This window comes from Oncorhynchus gorbuscha, linkage group LG19 (assembly GCF_021184085.1).
Source record: "Oncorhynchus gorbuscha isolate QuinsamMale2020 ecotype Even-year linkage group LG19, OgorEven_v1.0, whole genome shotgun sequence".
Classification (NCBI taxonomy): domain Eukaryota; kingdom Metazoa; phylum Chordata; class Actinopteri; order Salmoniformes; family Salmonidae; genus Oncorhynchus; species Oncorhynchus gorbuscha.
The window spans coordinates 2,929,124-2,947,722 of NC_060191.1; the positions used below are offsets into that span (position 1 = coordinate 2,929,124).

Below are 18,599 nucleotides of genomic sequence, written 5' to 3' on the forward strand. Positions count from 1 at the left end.
CCCCAGAGAGAACACACACAGTCCCAGAGAGAACACACACAGTCCCAGAGAGAACACACACACACAGTCCCAGAGAGGACGGACACACACAGTCCCAGAGAGAACACACACACACACAGTCCCAGAGAGAACACACACACACACAGTCCCAGAGAGAACACACACACACAGTCCCAGAGAGAACACACACACACAGTCCCAGAGAGAACACACACACAGTCCCAGAGAGAACACACACACAGTCCCAGAGAGAACACACACACACACACAGTCCCAGAGAGAACACACACACACACACACACACACACACACACACACAGTCCCAGAGAGAACACACACAGTCCCAGAGAACGCACACAAACAGTCCCAGAGAGAACGCACACAAACAGTCCCAGAGAACACACACAAACAGTCCCAGAGAGAACACACACAAACAGTCCCAGAGAACACACACAAACAGTCCCAGAGAGAACACACACAGTCCCAGAGAGAACACACACACACACACAGTCCCAGAGAGAACACACACACACACACACACACACACACACACACACACACACACACACACACACACACACACACACACACACACACACACACACACACACACACACACACACACACACACAGTCCCAGAGAGAACACACACACACACAGTCCCAGAGAGAACACACACAGTCCCAGAGAACGCACACATACAGTCCCAGAGAACGCACACAAACAGTCCCAGAGAGAACACACACAAACAGTCCCAGAGAGAACACACACAGTCCCAGAGAGAACACACAAATCAAAATCAAATCAAATTTTATTTGTCACATACACATGGTTAGCAGATGTTAATGCGAGTGTAGCGAAATGCTTGTGCTTCTAGTTCCGACAATGCAGTTATAACCAACAAGTAATCTAACTAACAATTCCAAAACTACTGTCTTATACACAGTGTAAGGGGATAAGGAACATGTACATAAGGATATATGAATGAGTGATGGTACAGAGCAGCATACAGTAGATGGTATCGAGTACAGTATATACATATGAGATGAGTGTGTAGACAAAGTAAACAAAGTGGCATAGTTAAAGTGGCTAGTGATACATGTGTTACATAAGGATGCAGTCGATGATGTAGAGTACAGTATATACGTATACATATGAGATGAATAATGTAGGGTATGTAACATTATATAAGGTAGCATTGTTTAAACAGTCCCAGAGAGAACGCACACACACACAGTCCCAGAGAACACACACACACACACAGTCCCAGAGAACACACACACACACACAGTCCCAGAGAACACACACACACACAGTCCCAGAGAACACACACACACACAGTCCCAGAGAGAACACACACAGTCCCAGAGAGAACACACACAGTCCCAGAGAACACACACACACACAGTCCCAGAGAACACACACACACACAGTCCCAGAGAACACACACACACACACAGTCCCAGAGAACACACACACACACACAGTCCCAGAGAACACACACACACAGTCCCAGAGAACACACACACACACACAGTCCCAGAGAACACACACACACACAGTCCCAGAGAACACACACACACAGTCCCAGAGAGAACACACACAGTCCCAGAGAGAACACACACAGTCCCAGAGAACACACACACACACAGTCCCAGAGAACACACACACACACAGTCCCAGAGAACACACACACACACAGTCCCAGAGAACACACACACACACAGTCCCAGAGAACACACACACACACACACACAGTCCCAGAGAACACACACACACACACACACACACACACACACACACACACACACACACACACACACACGAACACACACACACACGAACACACACACACAGTCCCAGAGAGAACACACACACACACAGTCCCAGAGAACACACACACACAGTCCCAGAGAGAACACACACACACACACACAGTTCCAGAGAGAACACACACACACAGTCCCAGAGAGAACACACACACACAGTCCCAGAGAGAACACACACAGTCCCAGAGAGAACACACACACACACACAGTCCCAGAGAGAACACACACACAGTCCCAGAGAGAACAAACACACACACAGTCCCAGAGAGAACACACACACACACAGTCCCAGAGAGGACACACACACACACAGTCCCAGAGAGAACACACACACACAGTCCCAGAGAGAACACACACACACAGTCCCAGAGAGAACACACACACACAGTCCCAGAGAGAACACACACACACAGTCCCAGAGAGAACACACACACACACAGTTCCAGAGAGAACACACACACACAGTTCCAGAGAGAACACACACACACAGTCCCAGAGAGAACACACACACACACACAGTCCCAGAGAACACACACACAGTCCCAGAGAGAACACACACACACAGTCCCAGAGAGAACACACACACACACACAGTCCCAGAGAGAACACACACACAGTCCCAGAGAGGACGGACACACACACACAGTCCCAGAGAGGACGGACACACACACACAGTCCCAGAGAACACACACACAGTCCCAGAGAGAACACACACACACAGTCCCAGAGAGAACACACACACACACAGTCCCAGAGAGAACACACACACAGTCCCAGAGAGGACGGACACACACACACAGTCCCAGAGAGGACGGACACACACACACACAGTCCCAGAGAGAACACACACACACACACACACACACACACACACACACACACACACACACACACACACACACACACACACACACACACACACACACACACACACACACACACACACACACACACACACACACACACACACACAGTCCCAGAGAGAACACACACACAGTCCCAGAGAGAACACACACACACACACACACAGTCCCAGAGAGAACATACACACAGTCCCAGAGAGAACACACACACACACACAGTCCCAGAGAGAACACACACACAGTCCCAGAGAGAACACACACACAGTCCCAGAGAGAACACACACACACACACAGTCCCAGAGAGGACACACACACACACAGTCCCAGAGAGGACGGACACACACACACACAGTCCCAGAGAGAACACACACACACACACACAGTCCCAGAGAGAACACACACACACACAGTCCCAGAGAGAACACACACACACACAGTCCCAGAGAGAACACACACACACACACAGTCCCAGAGAACACACACACACAGTCCCAGAGAGAACACACACACACAATCCCAGAGAACACACACACACACAGTCCCAGAGAGAACACACACACACACACAGTCCTAGAGAGAACACACACGCACAGTCCTAGAGAGAACACACACACACAGTCCCAGAGAGAACACACACACACACAGTCCCAGAGAGAACACACACACACAGTCCCAGAGAACACACACACACAGTCCCAGAGCGAACACACACACACACACACACAGTCCCAGAGAGAACACACACACACAGTCCCAGAGAGAACACACACACACACAGTCCCAGAGAGAACACACACACACACACACAGTCCCAGAGAGAACACACACACACACACGCACAGTCCCAGAGAGAACACACACACACACACGCACAGTCCCAGAGAGAACACACACACACACACAGTCCCAGAGAGAACACACACACACACAGTCCCAGAGAGAACACACACACACACACAGTCCCAGAGAGAACACACAAACACACAGTCCCAGAGAGAACACACACACACAGTCCCAGAGAGAACACACACACACACACACACACACACACACACACACACACACACACACACACACACACACACACACACACACACACACACACACACACACACACACACACACACACACACACACACACACACACACACAGTCCCAGAGAACACACACACACACAGTCCCAGAGAACACACACACACACAGTCCCAGAGAACACACACACACACAGTCCCAGAGAACACACACACACACAGTCCCAGAGAACACACACACACACAGTCCCAGAGAGAACACACACACACACAGTTCCAGAGAGAACACACACACACAGTCCCAGAGAGAACACACACACACACACATTCCCAGAGAGAACACACAAACACACAGTCCCAGAGAACACACACACACACACAGTCCCAGAGAGAACACACACAGTCCCAGAGAGAACACACACACACACACAGTCCCAGAGAGAACACACACACACACAGTCCCAGAGAGGACACACACACACACAGTCCCAGAGAGGACGGACACACACACACAGTCCCAGAGAACACACACACAGTCCCAGAGAGAACACACACACACACACAGTCCCAGAGAGAACACACACACACACAGTCCCAGAGAGAACACACACACACAGTCCCAGAGAGAACACACACACACAGTCCCAGAGAACACACACACACAGTCCCAGAGAGAACACACACACACACACACACACAGTCCCAGAGAGAACACACACACACACACAGTCCCAGAGAGAACACACACACACACAGTCCCAGAGAGAACACACACACACACACAGTCCCAGAGAGAACACACACACACAGTCCCAGAGAGAACACACACACACACACACAGTCCCAGAGAGAACACACACACACACACAGTCCTAGAGAGAACACACACACAGTCCTAGAGAGGACGGACACACACACACAGTCCCAGAGAACACACACACAGTCCCAGAGAGAACACACACACACACACAGTCCCAGAGAGAACACACACACACAGTCCCAGAGAGAACACACACACAGTCCCAGAGAGAACACACACACACACACAGTCCCGGAGAGAACACACACACACACACACAGTCCCAGAGAGAACACACACACACACACACAGTCCCAGAGAGAACACACACACACACAGTCCCAGAGAGAACACACACACACACAGTCCCAGAGAGAACACACACACACACACAGTCCCAGAGAACACACACACACAGTCCCAGAGAGAACACACAGACACAATCCCAGAGAACACACACACACAGTCCCAGAGAGAACACACACACACAGTCCTAGAGAGAACACACACACAGTCCTAGAGAGAACACACACACACAGTCCCAGAGAGAACACACACACACACAGTCCCAGAGAGAACACACACACACAGTCCCAGAGAGAACACACACACACAGTCCCAGAGAACACACACACACAGTCCCAGAGAGAACACACACACACACACACAGTCCCAGAGAGAACACACACACACACACAGTCCCAGAGAGAACACACACACACACAGTCCCAGAGAGAACACACACACACACACAGTCCCAGAGAGAACACACACACACAGTCCCAGAGAGAACACACACACACACACACAGTCCCAGAGAGAACACACACACACACACAGTCCTAGAGAGAACACACACACAGTCCTAGAGAGAACACACACACACAGTCCCAGAGAGAACACACACACACACAGTCCCAGAGAGAACACACACACACAGTCCCAGAGAACACACACACACAGTCCCAGAGAGAACACACACACACACGCACAGTCCCAGAGAGAACACACACACACAGTCCCAGAGAGAACACACACACACACAGTCCCAGAGAGAACACACACACACAGTCCCAGAGAGAACACACACACACACGCACAGTCCCAGAGAGAACACACACACAGTCCCAGAGAGAACACACACACACACAGTCCCAGAGAGAACACACACACAGTCCCAGAGAGAACACACACACACACAGTCCCAGAGAGAACACACACACACACAGTCCCAGAGAGAACACACACACAGTCCCAGAGAGAACACACACACACACACAGTCCCAGAGAGAACACACACAGTCCCAGAGAGAACACACACACAGTCCCAGAGAGAACACACACACAGTCCCAGAGAGAACACACACACACACAGTCCCAGAGAGAACACACACACACACAGTCCCAGAGAGGACACACACACACACAGTCCCAGAGAGGACGGACACACACACACAGTCCCAGAGAACACACACACAGTCCCAGAGAGAACACACACACACACACAGTCCCAGAGAGAACACACACACAGTCCCAGAGAGAACACACACACACACACACAGTCCCAGAGAGGACACACACACACACAGTCCCAGAGAGGACGGACACACACACACAGTCCCAGAGAGAACACACACACACACACAGTCCCAGAGAGAACACACACACACACACACAGTCCCAGAGAGAACACACACACACACAGTCCCAGAGAACACACACACACAGTCCCAGAGAGAACACACACACACACACAATCCCAGAGAACACACACACACAGTCCCAGAGAGAACACACACACACAGTCCTAGAGAGAACACACACACACAGTCCTAGAGAGAACACACACACACAGTCCCAGAGAGAACACACACACACACAGTCCCAGAGAGAACACACACACACAGTCCCAGAGAACACACACACACAGTCCCAGAGAGAACACACACACACACAGTCCCAGAGAGAACACACACACACACACAGTCCCAGAGAGAACACACACACACAGTCCCAGAGAGAACACACACACACACAGTCCCAGAGAACACACACACACACAGTCCCAGAGAGAACACACACACACACAGTCCCAGAGAGAACACACACACACAGTCCCAGAGAGAACACACAGTCCCAGAGAGAACACACACACACACAGTCCCAGAGAGAACACACACACACACAGTCCCAGAGAGAACACACACACACACAGTCCCAGAGAGAACACACACACACAGTCCCAGAGAGAACACACACAGTCCCAGAGAGAACACACACACACAGTCCCAGAGAGAACACACACACACACAGTCCCAGAGAACACACACACACAGTCCCAGAGAGAACACACACACAGTCCCAGAGAACACACACACACAGTCCCAGAGAGAACACACACACACACAGTCCCAGAGAGAACACACACACACACAGTCCCAGAGAGAACACACACACACACACAGTCCCAGAGAGAACACACACACACACAGTCCCAGAGAGAACACACACACACACAGTCCCAGAGAGAACACACACACACACACAGTCCCAGAGAGAACACACACACACACACAGTCCCAGAGAGAACACACACACACACACACAGTCCCAGAGAGAACACACACACACACACAGTCCCAGAGAACACACACACACAGTCACAGAGAGAACACACACACACACACAGTCACAGAGAACTTCTGCCTCTCAGCCCCTACCCATGCCTTTATGACAGCCTCCATTCCAGTACAAACACTCATGGTTATATGACCCACAGTTATTCCTGAATTCTAACCAGACTAGACTGGAGAAAGACTTGGAAGTGTTTTTGTCTGTCTTTCTGTGTGTGTTTGCCTCGGTCCAGTCCGTCTCTGTATGTCTGTGTGTGTGTGTGTTTGTTTTGTCTCGGTCCAGTCTGTTTCTGTATGTCTGTGTGTGTGTGTGTTTGTTTGTCTCGGTCCAGTCTGTGTGTGTATGTCTGTGTGTGTATGACTCCCTCAGCAGCTTTCAGTTAAACATTAGCCAGCCGAGAGACTAGTGATTAAAGGAAATGAGTCTGGGTTTTTTGACACCTGTAAGGGATACATGCAGTGATTAACATGTTTGGATGCATAACACACAGGCCTACAGATGACAGAATGTACCTACTGTGTTCTCTACCCACACACACTGATTAGGAGTTGTGCCGGCTGTGCGCACACTGTCAGTTTCCTTGATGAAACATTGGAGTGTGTGTATCTCTGTCATTGTCTGTTTGTTTTATGACCCCAGTGTCTTCCTCGGTGTTAACTGCAGTGCTTGTGGAGCATCTCCACTGCAGGTGGTCTGTCTGGCAGTGTTGTGTGTTGATGCTGTAATCTTTGGCCTGCCTGCTTTCTGTTCCTCTGTCACTGATGTAACAACATGATAGTTAGCCTGGGTTTACTAGGCACAGGGCTACTTTATCATTTATTTTCCTGTGAACTTATACAGAACTATCACGTTGACATCATGTGTATCCTGAAGGTAGGATTGGGTTCTTCTGTATCAATAGTTTCTACTGTGTGAACTGTGAGCCTAACTATAGTTGGTAACTGTAATATTTACTATAGGCTGCTGCAGTGCAGGCGTCAGCACTCCTGCTGCTTACACACACACACAGTCTCATGCCCTGACACGCTGCCATCTGAGTGGCCCTCTCTCTCTTTCTCTCATATGCACACACACACAGTCTCATGCCCTGACACGCTGCCATCTGAGTGGCCCTCTCTCTCTTTCTCTCATATGCACACACACACACACACACACACACACACACACACACACACACACACACACACACACACACACACACACACACACACACACACACACACACACACACACACAGTCTCATGCCCTGGCAAGCTGCCATCTGAGTGGCCCAGTCTCTCTTTCTCTCACATGCACACACACACACACACACACACACACACAGTCTCATGCCCTGGCAAGCTGCCATCTGAGTGGCCCAGTCTCTCTTTCTCTCACATACACACACACACACACACAGTCTCATGCCCTGGCAAGCTGCCATCTGAGTGGGCCCCCTCTCTCTCTCTCTCACACACACACACACACACACACACACACACACACACACACACACACACACACACACACACACACACACACACACACACACACACACACACACACACACACACACACACACACACACACACACACAGAGTCCCTGTATAGGTCACAAGTCCAGCTTACTAGCTCATGCTCTGACGCACAATCATCTGAGTGACGTGACCCCACCGTGACCCCGTTGCCATGGGAGACGTCAGAGTTCCGGCTGAGGTGAACATTAGACTTGCTGACAGCCTTATTGTGATGTCTACTGACTGACCCTTAATATAGGATGATCACTGTTATACAAGAGGGTTTGTCCATTCACACCCAGACACACCCAGACTGGTACTTAATATAGGATGATCACTGTTATACAAGAGGGTTTGTCCATTCACACCCAGACACACAGACTGGTACTTAATATAGGATGATCACTGTTATACAAGAGGGTTTGTCCAGACACACACAGACTGGCACTTAATATAGGATGACCACTGTTATACAAGAGGGTTTGTCCATTCACACCCAGACACACACAGACTGGTACTTAATATAGGATGATCACTGTTATACAAGAGGGTTTGTCTATTCACACCCAGACACACAGACTGGTACTTAATATAGGATGATCACTGTTATACAAGAGGGTTTGTCTATTCACACCCAGACACACACAGACTGGTACTTAATATAGGATGATCACTGTTATACAAGAGGGTTTGTCTATTCACACCCAGACACACAGACTGGTACTTAATATAGGATGATCACTGTTATACAAGAGGGTTTGTCTATTCACACCCAGACACACAGACTGGTACTTAATATAGGATGATCACTGTTATACAAGAGGGTTTGTCTATTCACACCCAGACACACAGACTGGTACTTAATATAGGATGATCACTGTTATACAAGAGGGTTTGTCTATTCACTCCCCAAGACAGACACTGACTAGGCAGCAAGAAACGTCAACAACACAATTCATTTTAGGCAGAAAGAACCAATGCTAGTGTCTAATTATGTATGAGTGCTGCTGCTCATTTGCAATGATGACTCAGTATACCCTAGCCCAATTATGAATGAATATTCAATCTCTACCTCCCTTCATCTGTCTCTCTCTCCATCTCTCCTCTCAGTAATAGTGTGAACGTGGAGGGGGCGACCCATAAGCAGGTGGTGGATCTGATCCGTGCGGGGGAGAGGGAGCTGATGCTGGCCGTGCTGTCTGTACCTCCCCAGGAGGCTGACTGTCTGGACCCTGGAGACGACGGCTCAGCCCAGTCCTGCTACGACTACAGTGACAAACAGGCCGTCCCCATCTCCGTCCCCACATACAAACACGCTGAACTCAACCAGGAGAGGTTTGTGGTGAGTAGATTAATGGAAGGAGAAGGAAAGGAAGGAAGGGGTGGGTGGAGAGAGGGAAGGAGTGGTGGTACAAATCATTAAAATCCAGACAGAAAATATTTACACAAGAAGCAATCTAATATCACACAGTCAAACCTCTCCGTCGTTTAGTTAAGTTCACCATTCTGCGATTCTCACTGTTAATAAACATCAGGCGTTTAGTTAAGTACACCATTCTGCGATTCTCACTGTTAATAAACATCAGGCGTTTAGTTAAGTTCACCATTCTGCGATTCTCACTGTTAATAAACATGCGAATAACCTGTCCACATCTGTCCCAACATGCAAATACACTGAACACAACCAGGGGAGAGAGGGAGGGAGAGAGAAAATGACTGAGGAAAGATGTACATAACATGTAGGTATTGCCGCAGGTAGCCTAGTGGTTAGAGCGTTGGGCCAGTAACCAAAAGGTTGCTAGATCGAATCCCCAAGCTGACAAGGTAAACATCTGTCGTTCTGCCCCTGAACAAGGCAGTTAACCCACTGTTCCTAGGCCGTCATTGTAAATAAGAATTTGATCTTAACTGACTTGCCTAGTTAAATGAAATAAAAATACCTAAAGTATATTTGAAGTGTGTGTCTCTGTTTGCAGGTGTATAATGTGTACATGGCAGGCAGACAGCTGTGCTCTAAGAGGTACAGGGAGTTTGCTATCCTCAACCAGAACCTGAAGAGAGAGTTTGCCAACTACACCTTCCCCAAAATACCTGGCAAATGGCCCTTTTCCCTGTCTGAACAACAACTAGACGCTAGACGCAGGGGACTGGAGGAATACCTGGAGAAAGGTGAGAGGGAGGGAAAGGCCGGAGAAATATGGAGCAAAAACTGTTTGGAAAGGTGATAAAAAGGGTGGAATGAGAGATGGAGGGATAACTGGAAGAAGGTGGAAGATGATGCAATACATGGAGGAAGAAAAAGAAATGTGGAAAGGATTGGAGAGGAGGTAGAGATGGTCAGGATTACAGGCTACTAAGAGAGGCTCATGGGAGTGTCTTAGAGAGGAGGTAGAGATGGTCAGGATTACAGGCTACTAGGAGAGGCTCATGGGAGTGTCTTAGAGAGGAGGTAGAGATGGTCAGGATTACAGGCTACTAGGAGAGGCTCATGGGAGTGTCTTAGAGAGGAGGTAGAGATGGTCAGGATAACAGGCTACTCATAGAGGAACTCATGGGAGTGTCTTAGAGAGGAGGTAGAGATGGTCAGGATAACAGGCTACTCATAGAGGAACTCATGGGAGTGTCTTAGAGAGGAGGTAGAGATGGTCAGGATTACAGGCTACTAGGAGAGGCTCATGGGAGTGTCTTAGAGAGGAGGTAGAGATGGTCAGGATAACAGGCTGCTCATAGAGGAACTCATGGGAGTGTCTTAGAGAGGAGGTAGAGATGGTCAGGATAACAGGCTACTCATAGATGAACTCATGGGAGTGTCTTAGAGAGGAGGTAGAGATGGTCAGGATAACAGGCTACTCATAGAGGAACTCATGGGAGTGTCTTAGAGAGGAGGTAGAGATGGTCAGGATTACATGCTACTAAGAGAGGCTCATGGGAGTGTCTTAGAGGAGGTAGAGATGGTCAGGATTACAGGCTACTAAGAGAGGCTCATGGGAGTGTCTTAGAGAGGAGGTAGAGATGGTCAGGATTACAGGCTACTAAGAGAGGCTCATGGGAGTGTCTTAGAGAGGAGGTAGAGATGGTCAGGATTACAGGCTACTCATAGAGGAACTCATGGGAGTGTCTTAGAGAGGAGGTAGAGATGGTCAGGATTACAGGCTACTAGGAGAGGCTCATGGGAGTGTCTTAGAGAGGAGGTAGAGATGGTCAGGATAACAGGCTGCTCATAGAGGAACTCATGGGAGTGTCTTAGAGAGGAGGTAGAGATGGTCAGGATAACAGGCTACTCATAGATGAACTCATGGGAGTGTCTTAGAGAGGAGGTAGAGATGGTCAGGATAACAGGCTACTCATAGAGGAACTCATGGGAGTGTCTTAGAGAGGAGGTAGAGATGGTCAGGATTACATGCTACTAAGAGAGGCTCATGGGAGTGTCTTAGAGGAGGTAGAGATGGTCAGGATTACAGGCTACTAAGAGAGGCTCATGGGAGTGTCTTAGAGAGGAGGTAGAGATGGTCAGGATTACAGGCTACTAAGAGAGGCTCATGGGAGTGTCTTAGAGAGGAGGTAGAGATGGTCAGGATTACAGGCTACTCATAGAGGAACTCATGGGAGTGTCTTAGAGAGGAGGTAGAGATGGTCAGGATTACATGCTACTAAGAGAGGCTCATGGGAGTGTCTTAGAGAGGAGGTAGAGATGGTCAGGATTACAGGCTACTAGGAGAGGCTCATGGGAGTGTCTTAGAGAGGAGGTAGAGATGGTCAGGATAACAGGCTGCTCATAGAGGAACTCATGGGAGTGTCTTAGAGAGGAGGTAGAGATGGTCAGGATAACAGGCTACTCATAGATGAACTCATGGGAGTGTCTTAGAGAGGAGGTAGAGATGGTCAGGATAACAGGCTACTCATAGAGGAACTCATGGGAGTGTCTTAGAGAGGAGGTAGAGATGGTCAGGATTACATGCTACTAAGAGAGGCTCATGGGAGTGTCTTAGAGGAGGTAGAGATGGTCAGGATTACAGGCTACTAAGAGAGGCTCATGGGAGTGTCTTAGAGAGGAGGTAGAGATGGTCAGGATTACAGGCTACTAAGCTTAGAGAGGAGGTAGAGATGGTCAGGATTACAGGCTACTCATAGAGGAACTCATGGGAGTGTCTTAGAGAGGAGGTAGAGATGGTCAGGATTACATGCTACTAAGAGAGGCTCATGGGAGTGTCTTAGAGAGGAGGTAGAGATGGTCAGGATTACAGGCTACTAAGAGAGGCTCATGGGAGTGTCTTAGAGAGGAGGTAGAGATGGTCAGGATTACAGGCTACTAAGAGAGGCTCATAGGAGTGTCTTAGAGAGGAGGTAGAGATGGTCAGGATTACAGGCTACTCATAGAGGAACTCATGGGAGTGTCTTAGAGAGGAGGTAGAGATGGTCAGGATTACAGGCTACTAAGAGAGGCTCATGGGAGTGTCTTAGAGGAGGTAGAGATGGTCAGGATTACAGGCTACTAAGAGAGGCTCATGGGAGTGTCTTAGAGAGGAGGTAGAGATGGTCAGGATTACATGCTACTAAGAGAGGCTCATGGGAGTGTCTTAGAGAGGAGGTAGAGATGGTCAGGATTACAGGCTACTAAGAGAGGCTCATGGGAGTGTTTTAGAGGAGGTAGAGATGGTCAGGATTACAGGCTACTCATAGAGGAACTCATGGGAGTGTCTTAGAGAGGAGGTAGAGATGGTCAGGATTACAGGCTACTAAGAGAGGCTCATGGGAGTGTCTTAGAGAGGAGGTAGAGATGGTCAGGATTACAGGCTACTCATAGAGGAACTCATGGGAGTGTCTTAGAGAGGAGGTAGAGATGGTCAGGATAACAGGCTACTCATAGAGGAACTCATGGGAGTGTCTTAGAGAGGAGGTAGAGATGGTCAGGATTACAGGCTACTAAGAGAGGCTCATGGGAGTGTCTTAGAGGAGGTAGAGATGGTCAGGATTACAGGCTACTAAGAGAGGCTCATGGGAGTGTCTTAGAGAGGAGGTAGAGATGGTCAGGATTACATGCTACTAAGAGAGGCTCATGGGAGTGTCTTAGAGAGGAGGTAGAGATGGTCAGGATTACAGGCTACTAAGAGAGGCTCATGGGAGTGTTTTAGAGGAGGTAGAGATGGTCAGGATTACAGGCTACTCATAGAGGAACTCATGGGTGTCTTAGAGAGGAGGTAGAGATGGTCAGGATTACAGGCTACTAAGAGAGGCTCATGGGAGTGTTTTAGAGAGGAGGTAGAGATGGTCAGGATTACATGCTACTAAGGGAGGCTCATGGGAGTGTCTTAGAGAGGAGGTAGAGATGGTCAGGATTACAGGCTACTAAGAGAGGCTCATGGGAGTGTCTTAGAGGAGGTAGAGATGGTCAGGATTACAGGCTACTAAGAGAGGCTCATGGGAGTGTTTTAGAGGAGGTAGAGATGGTCAGGATTACAGGCTACTAAGAGAGGCTCATGGGAGTGTCTTAGAGAGGAGGTAGAGATGGTCAGGATTACAGGCTACTCATAGAGGAACTCATGGGAGTGTCTTAGAGAGGAGGTAGAGATGGTCAGGATAACAGGCTACTCATAGAGGAACTCATGGGAGTGTCTTAGAGAGGAGGTAGAGATGGTCAGGATTACAGGCTACTAAGAGAGGCTCATGGGAGTGTTTTAGAGGAGGTAGAGATGGTCAGGATTACAGGCTACTAAGAGAGGCTCATGGGAGTGTCTTAGAGAGGAGGTAGAGATGGTCAGGATTACAGGCTACTAAGAGAGGCTCATGGGAGTGTCTTAGAGAGGAGGTAGAGATGGTCAGGATTACAGGCTACTAAGAGAGACTCATGGGAGTGTCTTAGAGAGGAGGTAGAGATGGTCAGGATTACATGCTACTAAAGGAGGCTCATGGGAGTGTCTTAGAGAGGAGGTAGAGATGGTCAGGATTACAGGCTACTAAGAGAGGCTCATGGGAGTGTCTTAGAGGAGGTAGAGATGGTCAGGATTACAGGCTACTAAGAGAGGCTCATGGGAGTGTCTTAGAGAGGAGGTAGAGATGGTCAGGATTACATTCTACTAAGAGAGGCTCATGGGAGTGTCTTAGAGAGGAGGTAGAGATGGTCAGGATTACAGGCTACTAAGAGAGGCTCATGGGAGTGTTTTAGAGGAGGTAGAGATGGTCAGGATTACAGGCTACTCATAGAGGAACTCATGGGTGTCTTAGAGAGGAGGTAGAGATGGTCAGGATTACAGGCTACTAAGAGAGGCTCATGGGAGTGTTTTAGAGAGGAGGTAGAGATGGTCAGGATTACAGGCTACTAAGAGAGGCTCATGGGAGTGTCTTAGAGAGGAGGTAGAGATGGTCAGGATTACATTCTACTAAGAGAGGCTCATGGGAGTGTCTTAGAGAGGAGGTAGAGATGGTCAGGATTACAGGCTACTAAGAGAGGCTCATGGGAGTGTTTTAGAGGAGGTAGAGATGGTCAGGATTACAGGCTACTCATAGAGGAACTCATGGGTGTCTTAGAGAGGAGGTAGAGATGGTCAGGATTACAGGCTACTAAGAGAGGCTCATGGGAGTGTTTTAGAGAGGAGGTAGAGATGGTCAGGATTACATGCTACTAAGGGAGGCTCATGGGAGTGTCTTAGAGAGGAGGTAGAGATGGTCAGGATTACAGGCTACTAAGAGAGGCTCATGGGAGTGTCTTAGAGGAGGTAGAGATGGTCAGGATTACAGGCTACTAAGAGGGCTCATGGGAGTGTTTTAGAGGAGGTAGAGATGGTCAGGATTACAGGCTACTAAGAGAGGCTCATGGGAGTGTCTTAGAGAGGAGGTAGAGATGGTCAGGATTACAGGCTACTCATAGAGGAACTCATGGGAGTGTCTTAGAGAGGAGGTAGAGATGGTCAGGATAACAGGCTACTCATAGAGGAACTCATGGGAGTGTCTTAGAGAGGAGGTAGAGATGGTCAGGATTACAGGCTACTAAGAGAGGCTCATGGGAGTGTTTTAGAGGAGGTAGAGATGGTCAGGATTACAGGCTACTAAGAGAGGCTCATGGGAGTGTCTTAGAGAGGAGGTAGAGATGGTCAGGATTACAGGCTACTAAGAGAGACTCATGGGAGTGTCTTAGAGAGGAGGTAGAGATGGTCAGGATTACATGCTACTAAAGGAGGCTCATGGGAGTGTCTTAGAGAGGAGGTAGAGATGGTCAGGATTACAGGCTACTAAGAGAGGCTCATGGGAGTGTCTTAGAGGAGGTAGAGATGGTCAGGATTACATGCTACTAAGAGAGGCTCATGGGAGTGTTTTAGAGAGGAGGTAGAGATGGTCAGGATTACAGGCTACTAAGAGAGGCTCATGGGAGTGTCTTAGAGAGGAGGTAGAGATGGTCAGGATTACATGCTACTAAAGGAGGCTCATGGGAGTGTCTTAGAGAGGAGGTAGAGATGGTCAGGATTACAGGCTACTAAGAGAGGCTCATGGGAGTGTCTTAGAGGAGGTAGAGATGGTCAGGATTACATGCTACTAAGAGAGGCTCATGGGAGTGTCTTAGAGAGGAGGTAGAGATGGTCAGGATTACAGGCTACTAAGAGAGGCTCATGGGAGTGTCTTAGAGGAGGTAGAGATGGTCAGGATTACATGCTACTAAGAGAGGCTCATGGGAGTGTCTTAGAGAGGAGGTAGAGATGGTCACGATTACATGCTACTAAGAGAGGCTCATGGGAGTGTTTTAGAGAGGAGGTAGAGATGGTCAGGATAACATGCTACTAAGGGAGGCTCATGGGAGTGTCTTAGAGAGGAGGTAGAGATGGTCAGGATTACAGGCTACTAAGAGAGGCTCATGGGAGTGTCTTAGAGAGGAGGTAGAGATGGTCAGGATTACATGCTACTAAGAGAGGCTCATGGGAGTGTCTTAGAGAGGAGGTAGAGATGGTCACGATTACATGCTACTAAGAGAGGCTCATGGGAGTGTCTTAGAGAGGAGGTAGAGATGGTCAGGATTACAGCCGACTCATAGAGGAACTCATGGGAGTGTCTACAGTGGGATCTGCCTTTCTCAGTGTTTCTACTTTCTTTCTCCCCTCCTTTTCACCATCCTGCTGCCCATTCTCTCTTCTCTCTTCACAGTGTGTTCAGTGAGGGTGATTGGGGAGAGTGAAGTCATGCAGGAGTTTCTATCTGATGAGTCTGATGAGGTAAGTGTGTCATACTGTGTGTGTTTGCTTATTCCTCTCTCTAAGATGTATTCTTGTTTTAGACTCTTTCTCTCTTGTTCTCTCTTCTCCCATCTTATCCTCTGGGATGTGTGGTGTGTGAGTTGGGGCTGGCATCTCTGTCCTTTTTTCTGCTTTTTGGTTTCCTCTCTTCTGCTTTTCCATCTCTGTCTACACTGTGTTTGTGTGTGTGCATGTCTGGCCTATGAGTGTTCCTGTGACCACCTTCTCAACCGTCTGGCCGTAAGTCATCTCTTGCCACCCCCCATTCTCCGTAGAACTATAACGGCGTATCAGATGTGGAGTTGAGGATAGCCATGCCTGATAAAACCACCGTCACAGTCCGAGTCCGCAAGAACTGTACAACTGACCAGGTTTACCAGGTAACACACCCCTAACCTCTAGTTACACATACAGCCCTCACTCCTAGTCTCCAGGACCATCAGGCCACACCCTCACACCTAGTCCCCAGGACCATCAGGCCACACCCTCACACCTAGCTATTCCCCAGGACCATCAGGCCACACCCTCACACCTAGTTAGTCCCCAGGACCATCAGGCCACACCCTCACACCTAGTTAGTCCCCAGGACCATCAGGCCACACCCTCACACCTCGTTAGTCCCCAGGACCATCAGGCCACACCCTCACACCTAGCTTGTCCCCAGGACCATCAGGCCACACCGAGACCCCAGGACCATCAGGCCACACCGAGTCCCCAGGACCATCAGGCCACACCGAGTCCCCAGGACCATCAGGCCACACCGAGTCCCCAGGACCATCAGGCCACACCGAGTCCCCAGGACCATCAGGCCACACACTCACACCTAGCTTGGACAATCAGGCCACACACTCACACCTAGCTTGGACAATCAGGCCACACACTCACACCTAGCTAGGCCCCAGGACCATCAGGCCACACCGGGTCCCCAGGACCATCAGGCCACACCCTCACACCGGGTCCCCAGTAGCATCAGGCCACACCGTCACACCGGGTCCCCAGGAGCATCAGGCCACACCCTCACACCGGGTCCCCAGTAGCATCAGGCCACACCGTCACACCGGGTCCCCAGGAGCATCAGGCCACACCCTCACACCGGGTCCCCAGGAGCATCAGGCCACACCGGGTCCCCAGGACCATCAGGCCACACCGGGTCCCCAGGACCATCAGGCCACACCAGGTCCCCAGGACCATCAGGCCACACCGGGTCCCCAGGACCATCAGGCCACACCGGGTCCCCAGGACCATCAGGCCACACCGGGTCCCCAGGACCATCAGGCCACACCGGGTCCCCAGGACCATCAGGCCACACCGAGTCCCCAGGACCATCAGGCCACACACTCACACCTAGCTTGGACAATCAGGCCACACACTCACACCCAGCTTGGACAATCAGGCCACACACTCACACCTAGCTAGCCCCCAGGACCATCAGGCCACACCGGGTCCCCAGGACCATCAGGCCACACCCTCACACCGGGTCCCCAGGAGCATCAGGCCACACCGGGTCCCCAGGAGCATCAGGCCACACCGAGTCCCCAGGAGCATCAGGCCACACCGAGTCCCCAGGAGCATCAGGCCACACCGAGTCCCCAGGAGCATCAGGCCACACCGAGTCCCCAGGAGCATCAGGCCACACCGAGTCCCCAGGAGCATCAGGCCACACCGAGTCCCCAGGAGCATCAGGCCACACCGGGTCCCCAGGACCATCAGGCCACACCGGGTCCCCAG

At 49.9% G+C, this 18,599-nt stretch overlaps 1 protein-coding gene across 2 annotated transcripts in view; it reads left to right on the plus strand.

Moving 5' to 3' along the window:
* Positions 1-18,599, plus strand: part of LOC124005971 (sorting nexin-27-like) — a 101,220-nt gene that overhangs the window by 1,690 nt on the left and 80,931 nt on the right. For both annotated transcript variants that reach the window (XM_046315614.1, XM_046315613.1), the window contains exons 2-5: positions 9,763-9,994; positions 10,629-10,821; positions 16,783-16,850; positions 17,147-17,251. In XM_046315614.1, the coding sequence (XP_046171570.1) occupies positions 9,763-9,994; positions 10,629-10,821; positions 16,783-16,850; positions 17,147-17,251 (598 nt within the window). The remainder of the gene's footprint in view (positions 1-9,762; positions 9,995-10,628; positions 10,822-16,782; positions 16,851-17,146; positions 17,252-18,599) is intronic.